The sequence below is a fragment of the Melopsittacus undulatus genome, chromosome 10, assembly GCF_012275295.1.
Source record: "Melopsittacus undulatus isolate bMelUnd1 chromosome 10, bMelUnd1.mat.Z, whole genome shotgun sequence".
NCBI lineage: Eukaryota > Metazoa > Chordata > Aves > Psittaciformes > Psittaculidae > Melopsittacus > Melopsittacus undulatus.
Window position 1 is genome coordinate 2,061,799 of NC_047536.1, and position 18,384 is coordinate 2,080,182.

The 18,384-nt window shown below is 40.2% G+C and overlaps 1 protein-coding gene across 2 annotated transcripts in view; it reads right to left on the bottom strand.

Annotated features, from left to right (window-relative positions):
- SLIT3 (slit guidance ligand 3) overlaps positions 1-18,384 on the bottom strand; it is a 499,607-nt gene that overhangs the window by 70,763 nt on the left and 410,460 nt on the right. For both annotated transcript variants that reach the window (XM_034066703.1, XM_034066702.1), the window contains exons 22-27: positions 17,737-17,805; positions 16,505-16,576; positions 16,251-16,322; positions 9,921-9,992; positions 4,639-4,802; positions 479-603 (exon numbers count right to left, since the gene is read on the bottom strand). In XM_034066703.1, coding sequence (XP_033922594.1) covers positions 479-603; positions 4,639-4,802; positions 9,921-9,992; positions 16,251-16,322; positions 16,505-16,576; positions 17,737-17,805 — 574 coding nt within the window. The remainder of the gene's footprint in view (positions 1-478; positions 604-4,638; positions 4,803-9,920; positions 9,993-16,250; positions 16,323-16,504; positions 16,577-17,736; positions 17,806-18,384) is intronic.

Sequence of the window (18,384 nt, forward strand, 5' to 3'; positions counted from 1 at the left end):
CTTTCTGCTGATCAGGCTGTGCAACATGTAAAGCAGGGATGAGCTTTCTGTCACCATGGACCAAACTGGCCCTTAATTCTCCTCTGAACTGCCTCCTCTTTGACCTGGCAGCACATGAAATGGTTCACTTGTTGCTGACAAAAGAATATAAATTAAAATGATGATAAAATCAGAGAATGCCCAAGGTTAGAAGTGATCTCTGGAGATCGACTGGTCCAACCACCTGGCCCAAAGCAGAGGCAGCTAGAGCAAGTTGCTCTAGATGATCTGTGTAGTCACAGCACAGAGAAATGCCTTCCTAATTGTACAGGATACAATGATACAGGATACAGTGAATGACCACACGTAATCTACACAGTTAAGGGATCTTTTGAGCTCAGTTGCCTGTAAAATTGACTTCTCATGGTACAACAACTAAGAACACAGAAGGGGTGGGGAACACCTGATTGCTTTTCATGTAGTTCATTTGTAGTCATACCTTGAAGCCAAAAGGGCAAGTGCATTGATAAATCTCCAGTGGATCATTGCTGCACGTCCCATTGTTCTTACATGGGTTGGAGAGGCAGGGGTTACACTTGGACACAACACTGATATCCACCGGCTCTGGAAAGGCAAAACACAGGAGTATTAATAGACAACTGGATTACAAAATGAATCGTTCCCATCTCACACATACATTCTTTCCTAATGCAGTATTCATCCTGCGCTGGCACAAATGCACGTGCTGCTGGTGCAACTTTACACAACAGCATGGGATTCCCAGGGATCAGAGAGCTTCTAAGTACTAAATCAAGTGCTAGGCAAGCCTCAATGATGCTGATATTCTCCTGAACCTGCAAACATCAGCTCTGAAAAAGCATGCTGGGAATCTCCAGAGAGTGGGCTTATATATATACAAATATATATATAAATGGTATATATACAAAATTGCTTTCTGCAATTTTTCCTTCTCTCAGTGCTGCAAATTCTGCAATAGCAACCCCTAGGGAACTATAACGTGACATTTCTATGGCTGATAACAAGAATGAAAGTGCAGATGCAACAACAGGAAAAGAAAACATGCATAAGAAAGATTTAGTTAGAGGCTTACGGAAATATTTAAGTGCAAAATGTTCTGCCATCCTTAATTTTAACAGAGCCCAACACTTATTTTCTTCCTTTTCTGCCCAGAAGTTTGATTAACAGCATTCTGCCACCTCAGGCAGAGTGCAACAAAGGCAAATATGTAAAGATGTAAATGGCTGCAGGTAAATACACATGGCTATATTTAAACCATTTAATAAACCACATTGTTTAACAGAGCTCTTCCAGAGAAGTAGTGATGTTTGTGGCTGAGCAGGGAAACGAACAGACCAACACAAAGCTAAGTACATTTGGGTACCAAGTCAATCCATATGTTATTGTTGAGATTTTACAGAAAGCTAATTTAGACAGCTATATTTAAAGACATAGTGATTCTGAAATGGCTACATTTCAAATAATATTGAGTTAAAGGCTTTTACATACAAAAATTGAAACCTACCACTTTTAAAAGGCTTAAATTGCATCAGGCAGTAAAGACTCTAAATTAATTTTATTTTATTTTTAAGGAAATGCACTTAAAATAACTTAAAAATGGTCCTGTCCCAATCAGAAGTGGGCATAAAGTTTCTGTTATTGCATGATAGATGATAAGGACTAAATTGTGGAACATCCTGAAAGTGAAGAACAGAAGTTTATCCTAGACATTAGAGAGAAGGTGGAGTTCTAGAAGGTTACTAAAAATCCCTTCCAGTTAAGGGTTTGTTTTGGACCATCCTGCATGAGATAGAAACCTTCATTATCAGCTTTGAATAATTGCACGCATCAAAGTTGGGTAAAACTGTGACAGCAATGGGTACCAAGGAGCCTCAACTGAGAAGCACCTGCAATGTATATATCCTTATCTTTACAGACAGTGGTGTTATCAGGGCCACTGCCTGCAGAGTGCACCATGCAATAATGAGGACAAAATATACAAGTAACAAATTCAAGCATTGAAATAAAACATTGATGTTGTCCTCTTCTATCTTTTTGTTTCCGTATAACTTAATGCCATACATGTTTTTAACTTGAAGTTAGGACAGCAAGAGGAACTAACATCTGAATTTCTGGCACTGACAAGGGGTGGAATGTGACATATCTGAGCTACTTTTGTCTTGAAAATGGAATATATGAGGAATATGCAAAGGTAGCTCCTCAAAGAGCTCATGAGAAGGCAGTAGTGCTGCTCTTCTGTATTTAGAGGTCACTAAGCCAGAATTTGTTCTAGTATGTATCTATTTCATAATACACACACATATATTTCCCATTTATTCCTATGGCATAGATCAAAGCTAATCAATGCAGGCACTAATAAGAACAGTGTTAGATCCTAGCAGTTAAGTAGTTCCTTAGTTTGCCCTTGTGGATTTGATTTATAAATCCATATAGCAAAATGCCCTCAGCCCAGCACATTCCTTTCCTCTACTGCAGAACTACGAGGGCAATTTAATATAAAGCAGAGCTGAGTGTGCATGACTTGCACATCACATACTTCTATTTTCTTGGCTCTGATGAGACACATAACCTTGTGCTCAGTCTCAGGCTAAACCCAAAATTGCAACTAGAGTCAGTTATACTCTACTTGGTTCTAATGTCAAAGTTACTGGAGGCAACAGAGGACCTAAACACTACATTTATACAAGCACCTCAAGGTACCCAGCACAGAGTGGCCTGATCTCTGCAGTAATGACTCAGGCTTTAGGGCCTGGGGGCTCAGCCCACCCTGAGCTCTGTGCTAACACCGCTTGAGCGAGGACTGAATCTATAGACAAAACCTTAGACACTCTCTGTCACCCCACACACAGTCATAATCTTCTGTTGTCACAGGTCATGCTCATGGCTCCGGCCCGAAGGCAAACCTGGTCTGGACACTGTAATAAATCCTCTTGCTTTACCATAAGAGAGCATCATTGCTGCCTGACAGGATATCACAACACATTGGATCTTAACCATGCACATGGGAATTGGGTTTCGTTAGGCTACCAAATTGTAAGCTGCTCTTCAAAATACATGTATTGTGAGAGAAAAAGTGATATTTTTCTATGGCCTGGAGTTCCTTGGAGTATACTGCAACTTGTCCAGGTCATCAAGTCTCTTCTTGTCCAAAGACCACCTCCAAATCAACACTTCTTTTGTCCTTTTCTATTCAGATAAAGCAAGCCTGATGGACAGCATGGGAGACAGCTCTCCAGCTTTCTACTGGACAAAACTAGTATTTACACAAAAAACATAGAGATGTTTTTAATAGTCTGGATCACAGATTTACTTATCTTTTGCCTAAGAGTTGCTTGCTTAGTCTTGAGAGAAAGTGAGTGTGACTATTGATCTAGCACAGTTTCAGAATGAAGAAGTCTTCTAGCTTCTCTTCCTGGATTAATCTTCAGACCCATTTTAGCATGTAAATATGATCATTTTCTTTGTTTCACTTCGTGTGAACGAGTACATTGGTACTTTTAATATCTTATAGTTGTACTTCACATTTGAGAGTCTGTAGTTGTGATAATTATAGTCAGAGTTCTGATAGTTTTGAAACTAACATTTCAAAGGAATTAAATAATAAGGTTACAGTTATTAAGGATATATTTGAAAGTACACAAAATTCAGCTCAGGCTTGGGAACCTGCATTCTAAACTTACCTCAACACAATCATTTGTTCAGCAGTTTAATCCTAGCCTCTGTAAAATCACACTGCCAAGCAGTACTGCAAATGCGCATGGCACTCCAAGAGACATAAAACCAGCCTTTATGCCCTCATTAACATTTCTAAGGCCCTTTCTGCTATCTGTTTTCCACTGTAAATACAGTTTCATCCTCATGTACTTGCTGGTAACCTGAGCGAACCTCCAAAACTTACTTTACAAGAAGAACATTAGTACTATTCTTACAGTAACATTGGGATATACAGGTATGTCCAAACCTACCTAATGCAGTAATAAGCTACTTACTTTATCCACAAAGTGTGCTCCTTGTCCTTGCTCTACCTGCTCTCTACTGCAGCATACTCTTACCAACTAGGACCCCTAATCACCCATAGCTGCCCCTCACCCTCCTCCTGAAGGAACGTACACTCTATTCAGACGTGAAACATCCTCCATAACCCCCAGCTTCTGATGCAGAGCTGATGAGGACTTTGCAGATCTTCAAATGCAAACGTGCTTTTGGTAAATACTTGTCCCAGAAGAAGTCTCAGTTGCCCAGTCCTCAAGTAAAGGTACATAATAACCAGAGTGCTCTCTATCTTTAAAATAACTCTACCAAAGTTTTCTGGTGTAGGTACAAAGCCAAGACCAATTTATTTGCTCAAATAAGTTCTAACACCATCCTAAATGCTAACTTGCCATTATATAAACTGGTGCAGCAACAGGAACACTAACTCTTTGAGGTTTGCTGGGTTTCCTTCCAGCGATGATGTTAACTGCGCTTTGTGGAACCCAATACAACTTGAATGTAACGTGATGGCTCAGAAGATAAAAGCCAAACCCGACGCTCACCCGAACTCACTTTAAAACCAAAGAGTTCCCCAAAGCACAGAAATAAAGCACTACATCTGAGGAAGAGCCTCCAGCTCGCTCCTACCTTTGCACTGGAAGTGGTGCGTCGGTGTTGTGAGCAGCAGCCTGTCCACCATGGCATCGGGTCCACTGCAGCGGGCTATCCCTGGCTCCTTGTACCCAGCCTTCACCCACTCGGAGAGCCAGCGGAGGTTGCAGTCACAGTGCAAAGGGTTGGTGCCCAGAGCCCTGGGGATGGAAAGCAATGAGCAACAGTTATTTTGGCTTGCAAGCAAAGACAACATCCCTGATCTCACCAAGGCTCATTCTATTCTATGCTTTTCCAGGAATGCTGTACTTCAAAATGTGGGGAAGATCTTCAGTGTGTATAGGAATCATTGTAGATTTATCTCTTCCAGTATTCCCAACTCTTCTCTTTTTTTCCCATCATTACCTAGGAGGTTGTATAAATACCTAACGAGAAATCACTTTTCCAAACTATAAATTGCTTTTTCAAACAGTTGTGCTTGAGCAATGCCTCCAGATATATTGCTTTCATCACATTTATCACATTGGCTTATTCTGCTTCAGTCTTTGGCCTTCACGAGCATATCCTGACAGTGAATTGTGTAATTTAGATTGGATCTGAGGACTCGTGTTACTGTCTCCTCACCAGATGAAACATATCTACAGAGGATACCCCTGTTTTACAAACTGCAACCTGGTGTCTGCTAAGTTTGTTTATGGCTTGAAAACACATTTCCTGGTTAACCCATCACTTGAGTTAGGTCAGATGGCTGAAGCAGATGTACTCACACAGTGTCATTACAACGCACAGAACTTTTTCATTATTCATGGAGATCTATCCAAAGGAAAACAAACCTTTTAACCTTAAATTTAGGTGCTGCCTTGCTTCATTTATACTATTTTTTCTCTTAAATGAAGTGTCTTTTCAGGCAATCAGTCAATTCCCAACAAAGTTCAGACTTCAGAAAGTATAAAAAACAATGAATTTTTGAATGTCTGAAGAAATGCATGTTGGAAGCCTGAACTTGTTTTCCTGGAAGTAAATGTAAGGCTTTAGCTGTACAACACCTGAATTGCCACGGGAAGAAACTTAACTACATAAAAACTAGCATGGGGAAAAGATACTAAAGAAACCAGTAATTTAAACTGGATTTGAGACTTTACTTCTCTCTGCATATGTTATAAACTATTTTTAAGATGGCATTTTAAACTCAAGCTTCTTTCAAATAAAAACATATCAGACAGGATATTAAGATAGAAACCTCAGTAAATTTGTTGATACATTTCTATTAGAGTGACTAATGAACCCACTGTGCCCTAGACAGATTCATAATGGGAGTTCATAGGTTCAAACCCTGTCTAGGGCTCATTCATCAAAATTAAACATGTACTACAGCACACTATTAAAAACTATCCAGCCATTCCTTCTGTAAATCCATTGCTTACAGTGGAAGAAAACCTACCGAGTTGACTTTCTGACCCTGTAACTGTGATCAACCTGCTCACTTGGCCAAGGTCAAACAAAATGCAGCAGTGAAGGTTGGACCAAGAAATTCACTTTAGTGTTGAGCAGCTGCCATATATAAACTGGAGAGGGAGGACAACAGAAAGCTAGTAACTGTGCTAATTAATCTTTATAAACTACATTGGAAATACATCACAGAATCTCAGACTCATTTGGGTTGGAAAGGACCTTAAAGCTCATCCAATTCCAAGCCCCTGCCATGGGCAGGGACACCTTCCACTAAATCAGCTGCTCCAAGCCCCTGTGTCCAACCTGGCCTTGAGCACTGCCAGGGATGGGGCAGCCACAGCTTCTCTGGGCACCCTGTGCCAGCGCCTCAGCACCCTCACAGGGAACAGCTTCTGCCTTAAATCTAACCTGAACTTCCCCTGTTTCAGTTTGAACCCCTCACCCCTTGTCCTATCACTACATGATGAAGAGTCCCTCTCTCTATCCCTGAGAGTCAATCTCTATCCTTGTAGCCCCCTTCAGATACTGGAAGCTGCTCTGAGGTCTCCACACAGCTTCTCTTCTCCAGGCTGAACAGCCCCAACTTTCTCAGCCTGTCTTCATACAGGAGGTGCTCCAGTCCCTGATCATCCTCGTGGCCTCTTCTGGACTTGCTCCAACAGCTCCATGTCCTTATGTTGAGGACATCAGAGCTGCGCACAATGCTGCAAGTATGTACAGAGTACTCCAAAGCTTCTCCATGGGCACTAGAAATTATTATCATAATGTTGTACAACAGCAGAATTTATGACATGTATCTTTCTGTTCTTTTGTTTGTGATTTTGGTTTGGGTTGTTTTGATTTTGTTTTGTATGTTTTTTAATTTCTAGGCATTATTTCTAGTGAATTCTTGTATTTTCATGCATGAGTTCTAACATATTCTATTTATTTGCCCATTATAGCAAAACACTTCCAGAAGACAAAAATATCTTGTGCTGTAAGGAAATACCACCACTAGCATTGTCAAAATGTTATGCAGATAGTTCTGTTCAGACACTGGATTTTCTGAGGCAGCCTAGAATAAAGTCCATTAAAATAACTGTAGCCATGGTCATGTGGAGAAACAGAGGAGGGGGCAGTTTATTTTTATAGGTAACTAACATAAATTTGAGTAAAGTTGAGCTGATTCGACAGGATTATTAAGCTGAGATGTTCATAAAACCCACATCTGACAGGAACACCTACTGACAGCCTCTATTTCCAAAGGTCTCCTTGGGCAGTCCCTGGAGCACCAAGGGGTCAGGTTATGTGTGGGCAGCACTTGGGAAACTGAGTCGGTTCCAGAGTTGTGTGCACCAGTGGGGATGGACCCTTCATTAGGGACTGCAGTGACAGGACAAGGGGTAACGGGTTCAAACTTAAACAGCAGAGGTTTAGATTGGATATAAGGAAGAAATTCTTTACTGTGAGGGTGGTGAGGCACTGGAATGGGTTGCCCAGGGAGGTTGTGAATGCTCCATCCCTGGTGGTGTTGAAGGCCAGGTTGGACAGAGCCTTGGGTGGCATGGTTTAGTGTGAGGTGTCCCTTCCCATGGCAGGGGGGTTGCAACTGGGTAATCTTAAGGTCCTTTCCAACCAGAACTATTCTATGATTCTAATGTATATGAAATTTGGTGAACATTCCTTACAGCGTTTAAACAGCTATGGAAAAGCAATTGAAGTATCTGCATCTCGGTGTTGTTCTCCCAATTACAGACCAATGTAAAGCTATTACAAAAAACTGATGACAATAGAGTTTTGCCTATGCTACACAGATATTTCTTTGCAATTCTAAAGGCTGATTTGATACTTTCTCCTCCCTGCCCCAAGTGTACTGCTGCAGAAGGCCTAGGGTGGTGATCCTGCTTACCACCTTGGCAGTCAGCCTTCTCCAACCACCACACCTGCCTTACTCCTAGCCACACAGCTTGTGTATGTACATAAAAACTTTGCTCTTCCTTGCATCGTGAGTTTGATGAGTAGCAATTCCTTGTATAAGTCTCAACATTATCCCAAGTGCACGCTTCCTCCTTGAAGATCTATATATCAGGAGGAGCTCAACATGAATTTATTCTCAATTATGTATGACTTTGCTTGGATAAGCACAGATTATTCTGGCATGTGGAAAGCAAAACCATGGTGGTTGCTGAAAGTTTCAGGATCCTTGTTAAGAAACTGGAGAGCACAATTGCACTGTAAAATTCAATTGTTCAACTGTGCAAATTACACCCCAGACAGGTCTTATTTATTTTATGGATCCTATTTATTACTGTTCATTTGAGCTTTGTGTATTTTACATTGCTGGCAGCACATATATCTAAACAGTGAGACTGCAGTGATTGTATTGGGCCAAAGGGGTTTTTATCCCTCCCTAAGGTGAACAGTTTACCCAGGAAAATTGTATCTGCACTTCATTTAAAGTAAACTCTGAGGAAAATCCAAACAAATGGGGCATGATATGTTTATCTCTTGATTTCTAAAAATACCCTCAGAAGCCACATTCCCGGGATGGAAGGTGTCACTGTGCTTCCAAGAGGAGGTACAGGGCTTTGGCTCAGCCGTGCAGTCCAAAACAACACACAGAATTACTTGACTACACTGGGAAATGGGAATTAGAAATACATTTTCTGCAGGACAAGTATTTTCTCTGACTTGGATACAAGGGCATAAGCTTGAAACAGAGAAGGTGATTTCTCAGTTGAAGCTGAAATTGCCTGAGTTGCTCACATATGATTTCTGTCCCTACCAACCTGAGATGCATTTATGTTTTGCTGTCCAGAGGGAAAGGAGGCAGAAAGCTGTTACATAAAACAACCAGCTTGAGGACATCCAGAAAACACATAACTATGAACTGAACCTTGTGTTCAGGTGAGTGCTCTGGAGGGCACTTGCAAAGAGAGAAACAGAGATAGAAATAAAAACCTATGTTAAATGCACACATATCTGTATGTCTTGACGTGTATACATCAGCCTCATGTCACATGTGAGGGCAGCATCACAATCAACTTGTGCACTAGCCACTTCACAAAATCACCTGGACATACCCAGGTCTCTGGTTCCTTCAGCACAGTAATCAGGAAACATGCTACCCCAAATCACTGTTCCTTTACATCTACCATCTAATGATGTGAAGTATTATCACACATTATCTCACTGCACAGACATTTTCTGTTCGACTCTTTTGGCACCAAACGTTACACTTCAGGTTTAGTTTGTAAGAATTGCAGCTCTTTGTCTTTACAGTTCTTTCATCAACTGAATTGTGTCAAAAAATATCCTGGACCTCCCCGAATACAATAGTGATTTCCTGAAATAGCTTGAAATGTCTAGTAATTCCTGCTAATTATGGAATGAAGTATTAATGCTGTAAAATGACCAATTTCCATGTGATTAAATATATGTCTGAAGAAGTGATTCATCAAGGAGTTCATATGCTGACAGCATTTCAGTATGCAAAACATATGACACTTATTAAGCAAAGAATTCACATTTGCTTAATATTTGCTCTTTGTGGGAGGTTTCCTGTCTCACTCAGACCATAACACACTCTGCATTTCACACAGACAATGCTGAAAGAAAGCTTTAAACCCCAAGGCCATAGAGGAGAAAACTGTCACATTTGCTCATTTAGTTTTCCTGAAGAAAAATATTTTGGTAACTAATAACACCAGATCCCAGCATCTTTCTGATCTCCTTTGAACAGATGCACCATGAACAGCCACAGCAGAATATGGGAAGTGAGCAGGAAAAGCAGACAAGCTGTACAACCTTTAATTCGCAATAACACGTACTGTTGTATAAATATAAACCCCTCAGTAAAACAGATAAACCCAGGTAGAAGTACTTACAGATGGGACAGGGATACCAGGTCGTTGAAAGAGCCTTCCGGAACACTGGAAATGTCGTTTCCATGGAGTGTTCTAGAAGAGGGGAGAAGCAGGATGGATCAAACCACCATATTTTATCTGCTCCCTACAAGTGAAGGAATTAGGGCTTACAAAGGGTATTTAAGTCTGTTTCTTTGAGAGTTTCTATGAGCTTCACAATTCCTGAGCTTCCAGGAATTATTACTTCTAGATTTTGGCATTTAAAATAACGATACTGTTGAAACTGTTGGTGACTAATGTTTTCAATTACAAAGGTGACACACTATTTATGCTATTAAAAGTGTATTGATGACAAGCAGAGCCCCACATGCAGACCTGTATTCTCTTATAGAAACCCATTAGCCAGAAACACAGAACAGGGAAAATAGGAACTGTGGAAGTTAAATGAAATATTGACTTCAGAATGATCCTAGGAGAGAACAAGTGTCCATGATGGCAAATATCAGTGCACCTTCACATCCTGCTTTCCTATTCTTACAGTAGGAAATACCTCTTTGTGTGGTATTTTTACAATCGGTTTGACAAATACATTTATGCTACCAGGGAAAAGACTTGAAATCAGTTGTTTTAGGCCATTATTCATCCTGTGCAAAGAAACAAACATCATTCCAGAAGAGTTTTCAGCATCGTTGTGAAAGGGTTTTCCACTGTTTCCAGGACAATTGAAGCAGCCACTTTAACTCTTTCCTAAGAAATACATTTATGTGTGTGTTACATTGGTAAGGATAAATGCAAAGATTTTTCTTGCAGCTTGTAGAGCATAATCCTTGTATTCAGAGTGCAGGCACAAGAGTAAAACTCATTATTTGTGATTACTTGTAGTTTTCATTGCAATTGTAACTGAAGGCTCTTCTACAGAGTAAGGCACCATCACAGATGCTTTGGGAGACAAAGAGAGCTATGGTCAGATGGGAAAACACGCAGCAACAAATGAATGTGAGGGAGGGCACAGGATGCTGAGGGTTACAACTACACAAAATGCATTGAGAAGATACACAGTCATGTAAGGTTTGATTTGATTTATAAATAAAACCAGCTACTCAGCTGCTGCATCCTCTGCATCACTAGAGAACTACCTGGTAAAACAATAGCATAGATAAAAATTGTTATAGTCTATTCTATTTTTTCTAGTTTGCATGTCACTGAATAGGAGTTTACTACTACTCATAGTAACAGACGTAAGCCATAAGGAGCCAACAAGAGTCGATGCTGCTGGATCTCACTAGCTGATGTTTTGGGTTTTTCAAACAAAGATTAGTAGAAAACTTGCAAAGGAAAAGGACATCAATATTTTGAAGTTGTATTTTCCTTTGCTCTTCTCCCCTGAGCTGGCTCAGTTCTAGCAAACTGCTATATTCTTTATGGCCACTTTCCCAGGACCAGGAATTACTGTCAGTGCTCCAGATGTGGTAGAGGAGGGTGGAAAACAGAAACCTGCTGTCAGTTTTGTAGCAGTTCTTTCCCTGGAGTAATTCATTTTCTAACTCACCTGCTGATGTGTGGAACAGAACAGCACATCTTCCCTTTCATTTCTGACTGTACAGACCCTTGAAAGGGTGCACACTGAGCTTATTTAAAGCAAATGACACCTGTGGGGCCATGGAAATACACAGTAGCCCCAGATGAATGTAAAACCGTCTGGGTTTGCATCCTTTCTTCCCCAACACCACTGTAAGCTTCACCGGGATGTACATGATGCTTTATAACTCTTATGAATTCTTCCTTTACATGCTACCTTACACCAGCATATATGCAGCAAGGGAAGCCAAACTTGCCAAGGATACACCTTGCCAAACACACCTTGTTCTGCCCCCCCATGAGGATACACCCTGCCAAGGGGCTGTGAGCTATGTGAGCATAAGCAATGTTACCATGAGCACATTTCACAGCTGCTCATTGCAGCTGCAGTTTCTATCTTACTGTACCACAAAGCTTTTCTATAGAGCATGAAACCACAAAAGCTACAGCAGAGTTATCCTGCTGGCATCTTTCTCCAGTTCTTAATGCCAGTACATCAGAAACTTCCCCTTCCAACATCCTGGTCCTGAAATTTTCTGTTAAGCATACCTAGGTTTTGGCTATTAATAATACTGGCATGTAAGGATAGATCTTCCTGCACAGGAAGGATACGAGTTCCCACACAGGAACTCCAGATAAAGCACACTCACTAATTCTATACAGAATGACCAACTGCCTGAGACATACCCCCCAGCTATTAAATAAGGGTTATTTTTTGTTGGTATGAGGACGCAAGATCAGGCCTGGTCAAAAACTCATCATCCAAGTGTTTTCTCCTTCTCATTTGAATAAGCAGCCACACATAATGAGCCTATATTCTGATCTTTTGACCTACTTAAAGATGTGCAAGACAATCCTCTCTGAACAGACAGCAGAACTTACATTTATCTTCCTGTCAGATCAGTTGCATATATTCTGTGGAAGGTGCATTTTCTTTCCTAGATGCCTTGGAAACTTCTTCCAAGTGAAGCTGAACGATGACAAAGCCTCTACAACAAGGTAAACCCATCACAAATCCAAACCCATTTGCTGTGAATGACTTCACTACATGTCTCAAACACTGAGCTATGTTTCCTGCATTTTAATAAGAGAAACCACATCAGCTACATCATCACCATGCAGCTAAAATGAAATGATAAATGCTAAACCCCCTTAAACTCACAATAATAAATAGTGGTGAGGGAACTCAACAGTGTATTAAAATCTTCTTCCTCTTGGATCAACAACAGGAATCTTACACATTTGAACAGTTAAAGCACATACAATTATGTGTGTATTCTCCCTCAAAAGCACAACTTGCAGGTATCCTCTTGCCTAAACAGTGGTAAGCAGCAGCGGTATGGATTTAAGGTAATGTGGATCTCCTCTCAGAGCACATAGTAGCAAAACACTTGAATTCTTGAAAGAGAAACTTTCTTCTACATGTAATCTCACTAACTTACTACTTTGTCTTCAGGTAAGGAACAGCAGGTTAGTGCAGACACAAAGGGAATGGTTTTTCAGCAAGCTATGATCTACCCTGTAAAGCCAGAAATGTGGCTAGAGCTTGACTGAGCTTGCAGAGCCACTTCCCATCAAAGGCAAACACCTACAATGAACCCCAAAGGATGCCAAACCCTGCAGGAAACAACACAACTTGGATGTCAAACTGAAGTGTCATTGCTCAATGCTCAGAACAGTGATGCTTCTACAGATTTGTTGCATAGGTTCAAGTAGTCATTATGTGCTGCAAGAAAGCGCCTCATATCAAGCCAAATGTGTGCAGGATCCAACAAGGAAAGTGTATTGCAAAAATCAGTTCCAAAGTTATTACTGATAGCTTTATCATCACACACGTTACTGTTTGTGTAAGCTTTGAACTGCAGTAAATATCCACTGGTTTTCATTAAAACTAGAACATCTTATCTTAGCAGAGTATTCTGCAGCTCGTTTTATCCATACAATAAATATAACATGGAAAATTATTTAGTGATCTGAGCAAGTACTTTTATTTCTGGACTTTGTCTCTTCCTTGAATCATGACAATACATCAGCAGTTACAACATTGCATAGAATAAAAATAATCTCAAAAATAATCAGTTGAGGCCTATCAGAGAGTTCTAATATTAATAATTAATTTGTCTCAATCTTAGTATTTTTAATCCATTCACATTTAGCTTCTAAAAAGACTAACTGTGGACAAAAAATCACTGAACAAAACCAAACTGCCAGTGTTTCACTGCAATAGCTTTGGTGCAAAAACTGATACCAACTGTTGCTTATTACAAAAACTCTTCAGGTTCTGCATTGAAATACCTCCCCAGCACACTATGGCTGCCATTAGGGATAAGCCAGGTGAAGCCTGAAGAGAAAAGGCCTGATTGTGTAAAAGCATTGATACGTATTCAGGCTGACTCTGCAGTTTTCTCAGTTGTGCTGAAAACTGTAAGAGAGGGAGAACAAACACAGGTATCTGTCAAAGACCAACTTCATCATAGAGCTATGGTTATTCTGATTTTCAAATAGATATTTACTATATAGGCAAAAGGAAAGAAAACATAAATAATTGGGAAGACACAGGCACCTACATAAGAAGTGTCTGCCACCTCCAAAGGCATGTACAGCCAAAGGCAATGAGAGCTCTATTTTCATTAAAAAATAAAGTGGAAATTGTTTTACTTTTGTTTTCTCTTTTAAATTCCCCTGAGAATAGGGATAATAAGTGACAATACCAGATTTCACACTGTCATTCAGAAACCATTTTCTCTCTGGAGAACCGATTTTCACTAACAACATAGATGACATGTGGCAAAAGTTGTAGCTGATACCATAGTTTTGTGGGCCATAATAAATCAAATCAATCTGGAGGCTTCCAAATGCATGCAGCAGAGACAGAGATTTTCATTTAGGCTTCATTTTACTCACGCTGCTCTGTGCAAGACAGGGAGGGCTTCTCCCTTGAAGGAGGAAGATATCCTTTCAATTTGATTAGCAGATAACTTAAAAAAGCCAAAAGATAACAAACATTATTAAAATACTGTCCTTTGTTTCTGTCCATATGTGGCCTTCAAGAACAGAAGTAAAAAGACAAATTTTAGGTACTGGAAAGAATGAGACATGGTGTATCTACACTGTAATTCAGGGCAGAGAGTCCCACACTAGCTTTAATCAAGCTTGCGTATCAGACACAGGCCAGAAGACAGCTCCATATGGAATAATTTATTTGGCCATGAATAGAACATACTCATCTGTGGCTGAATTTCAAGATTCACGTAACAGCTCGAATGTGACAATCCTAGTGCACTAGAAATCAGAGTCCCAAGCCAAACTTAAAACAGCAAATCCAAATCACGTATCTTTCTTGTTTTTACTAATGAAAACTGAATATCAAAAGCTGTCTTGTAAGTTAGGATGCTGAAACCTAGATATCTATTTTACTACTCAAACCACAGTGAAAGAGCTTGGCCAAACAGCATTGCCTTATTGCTTCCACAGTTGCAGTACTGCATATATCAACACCTTAATTCCACACTTACGGAGTCAGTGGACATCAACACTCTTCAAACCATGGGAACTTCTGCTTATGAAATAATAGCATGAAGTTTCAAAGGATTCAGAACATACTCTTTAACTCCTCTGTCCTGACCTTTCAGTGTTCAAAGACTTCTCTCCTTCAGCAAACTGAATAATCCCAACACACATAAGCTATTGAATTCATTTGCTTTCAGTTGACTGTGCAAGTAACGGTAACTCGCTTGTGTTGCTGGGCAAGAAAGGGAAGAAGGTGAGGAAGAAGGTGGCTTCTCCACCCTGATACAGCAGTAGCACATGGGGTAATGTGTCCACACAAACAACTAAGCACATGCAGCCTGTCTGTTTCTGATGGGGCAGATGGGGTGTGGGAGACAGTAAATAGGAGACTGAAGCAGGAGTCAGTCTATCAGATGCGGGGGGCTGCAAGGAACAGGCCAACAATATAAAGACAATATATTTGTCTTTAATAAACATCAGCAATATATTTGTTTAATAAACAACAACAATATTGAGACAATATAAAGATAACTTTCAGAAGAAACTGTAAAATTATTAAATTCAGAAAAGTGCTGAAAGCAGCTACACTGGAAAGAAAGAGTACAGAAAAGGATCTCCAAAGAAAGAAACCACACATGGACACCTCCAAGTATGCCACCAGTCAACATGAGGTGAAAATTCAAACACAACATTGGAGACAGACATCTCAGCATTACTGGTGCCTAGCCACTGGCTTCACTTATTGTTTTAGTGGGCATTCTCCTATCTGACCTTCAGGAGATGGCATTTTTACGTAAACCTTGCCTGCAGGAATCTGAATTAATAGATAATATTCTAAACATTCAGCAGGTTTCAGTAGAGACACTCTTGCTAAAGCATCCAACGGAACCTTACACTGTAAAACATGATCAGTTCTTTACAATAAGTCTTTTCCTGTGGGGCACCCAAACATTGTTTAAGTAGGAGACAGACCCTATACAGTCTCTTGGAGGGCTGTTTTCATCATAGTTCTTGTCCCTGAACTATCAGAGGAAAGACATTTGTCCTGCAAATGTGTAAGTGCTTCTTTTCAAGGTTTAGCATTCACCTGCGTTAGTCATTACCGGCCATATTGCACCCAAGTACACGTACATTGAAGCTAATTGTGTGAAAATATTTATGACTACTGCATCAAGTGAAAGCCATCTGCTCATTAAACACCTCCTGCCACCAACAGCATTCTAATAAGCTGCAACTCAGCTGCATTGATGAAGTGGTACTTACAGCACTCGAAGAGACCTGAGCCCATTGAAGGCATGGACTGGAATGCACCGGAGTCTATTGTAACTCAAGATGCTGGAAAAATGAGAAAACAGAGTTACAACATTCTATTTTTGATTATTTCACTACCAACTCAAACACAAAGCAGCACAGAAAGCCACATATGCTTAAGTAACAAAATATATACTAATTGTTCAACACCTAAGATGGTATCTGAAAAGCAGTTACAACTATTACCAAAACTCTGGACTACTTACAGTGTTGATAACTGAGTCATGTTGGTGAAGGTATAGTTGGTCAGTACACTTATGCTGTTGTTGCTCAAATCACTGAAGAAACACATAGAGAAATATCACTTATACAAATGAATTGAGAAATAAGTCTTTTGAAAAGTTTACTTAACATCTGCACAGCAAAATGCTTGAAGCAATTAAAAAGTCACATATTATCTACTGATGTATTTTGTAACCCTGAATAAGCTCTAAAAGCAAAGCTCATCAGACTCCCCTCAAAAGCCTCAGTCAGAAATATTAAGGCCTATTTCCATCATACAGCATTCAAAAAAGAAAGCAGCAGTGAATACATGCAATATTTTTGGGAAAGGATAAACAATAAATGATACAAGCATGGGTGAATATGTACCGTACCCACTTGCTTTGCAACCTATCACAGGCATACCGTTCCCATATGTTCTTCACACTGACAGCTACTAGAGCAAAATGCCATTTTTCATTTGGAAAAAGTCTTTTAGGCTCAAATAGAACATTCTGGTTTGTTGCTGCTCTCCCTTGAAAAACAACATTAGAAATATTTCCAAAACCCCCACTCTTTTCAAACAGGATTCCAGCTTTCCTTCCATATTTTGGTCTGAGGTTGTTGGGCCCATTTGACTGGAGTATCTAACCCTATACTATCTAACCCTATACTAACCCTATCTAACCCTATACTCCTGATTCCGACAGCATCTGAAAACTTCTCATAAATGGCTCAGCCAAGAAACTTCACTCCCGTGTATCTCATGGAGCAATTTACTGAACAAGGTCTGGTTGTGTCTCTACCTGCATGAATTTTCAGGGCAGAAACACCTATGCAAATGTTCATTGCCTTAGCATTATAAATACTGCCTCACCTAGAACAGATTAATGCCATCTCCTCTGCTAATGACCTTTACAGCCTTGAACAGATAAATATACACCATGAAACTTGCAGCCTGTGTGTGAGCTTAGTCCTCTTGCAGAGACTGAAAGCTCCTGCAGAGGAAAGGGCTCCGGTGCTCTCACTCACCTCACTCTTTCTACACTCTTTATGAACATTTATTGGCAACAGTGGCCACTGTGAAACACTTCCCAAATTTAAATTACAGAAGGGGCTTGGGGTTTGTATGGGTTTGCTTTTTCTTTTCCTCAAATATGCATCATTTCTGTTCCACCTACAAGCTAGTGCAGAAAGGTGGGTAATTTTCTTGACATTGAAACCAGGTGTTTCTTACATCAGCGTGAGGTGTCTGAAGGTGGAGAGTCCCTTTGGCACAGCAGTCAGATGGTTGCCCTCCAGGTACCTGAAAAATGGCAGATTTCACAATTACACAGACATGTTAACAAGATTTCCTGTTCTTCAATCTACAACATGAATTGTCACTAGAGTCATCAAGGAAATGATCTTTGATTCACTGCTGTGAAACTGTAACAGTTTCTTCTTATAAAGTGAATTATCCCACATACAAAGCATATAGAATCATAGAATAGTTAGGGTTGGAAAGGACCTTAAGATCATCCAGTTGCAACCCCCCTGCCATGGGCAGGGACACCTCACACTAAACCATATCACCCAAGGCTTCATCCAACCTGGCCTTGAACACCAGCAGGGATGGAGCATTCACAACCTCCCTGGGCAACCCATTCCAGTGCCTCAGCACCCTTACAGTAAAGAATTTCTTCCTTATATCCAATCTAAACTTCCCCTGTTTCACTTTGAACCCATCACCCCTTGTCCTATCACTGCAGTCCCTGATGAAGAAACATAATTCTGAATTTACTATAGCAAATAATAATAATAATAGGTTATTACATTGCTATATGTTCCCTCTCCACATTAACTGTAACAACAGAGATGTTTATGTAAACTAAAGCCAAGAAAG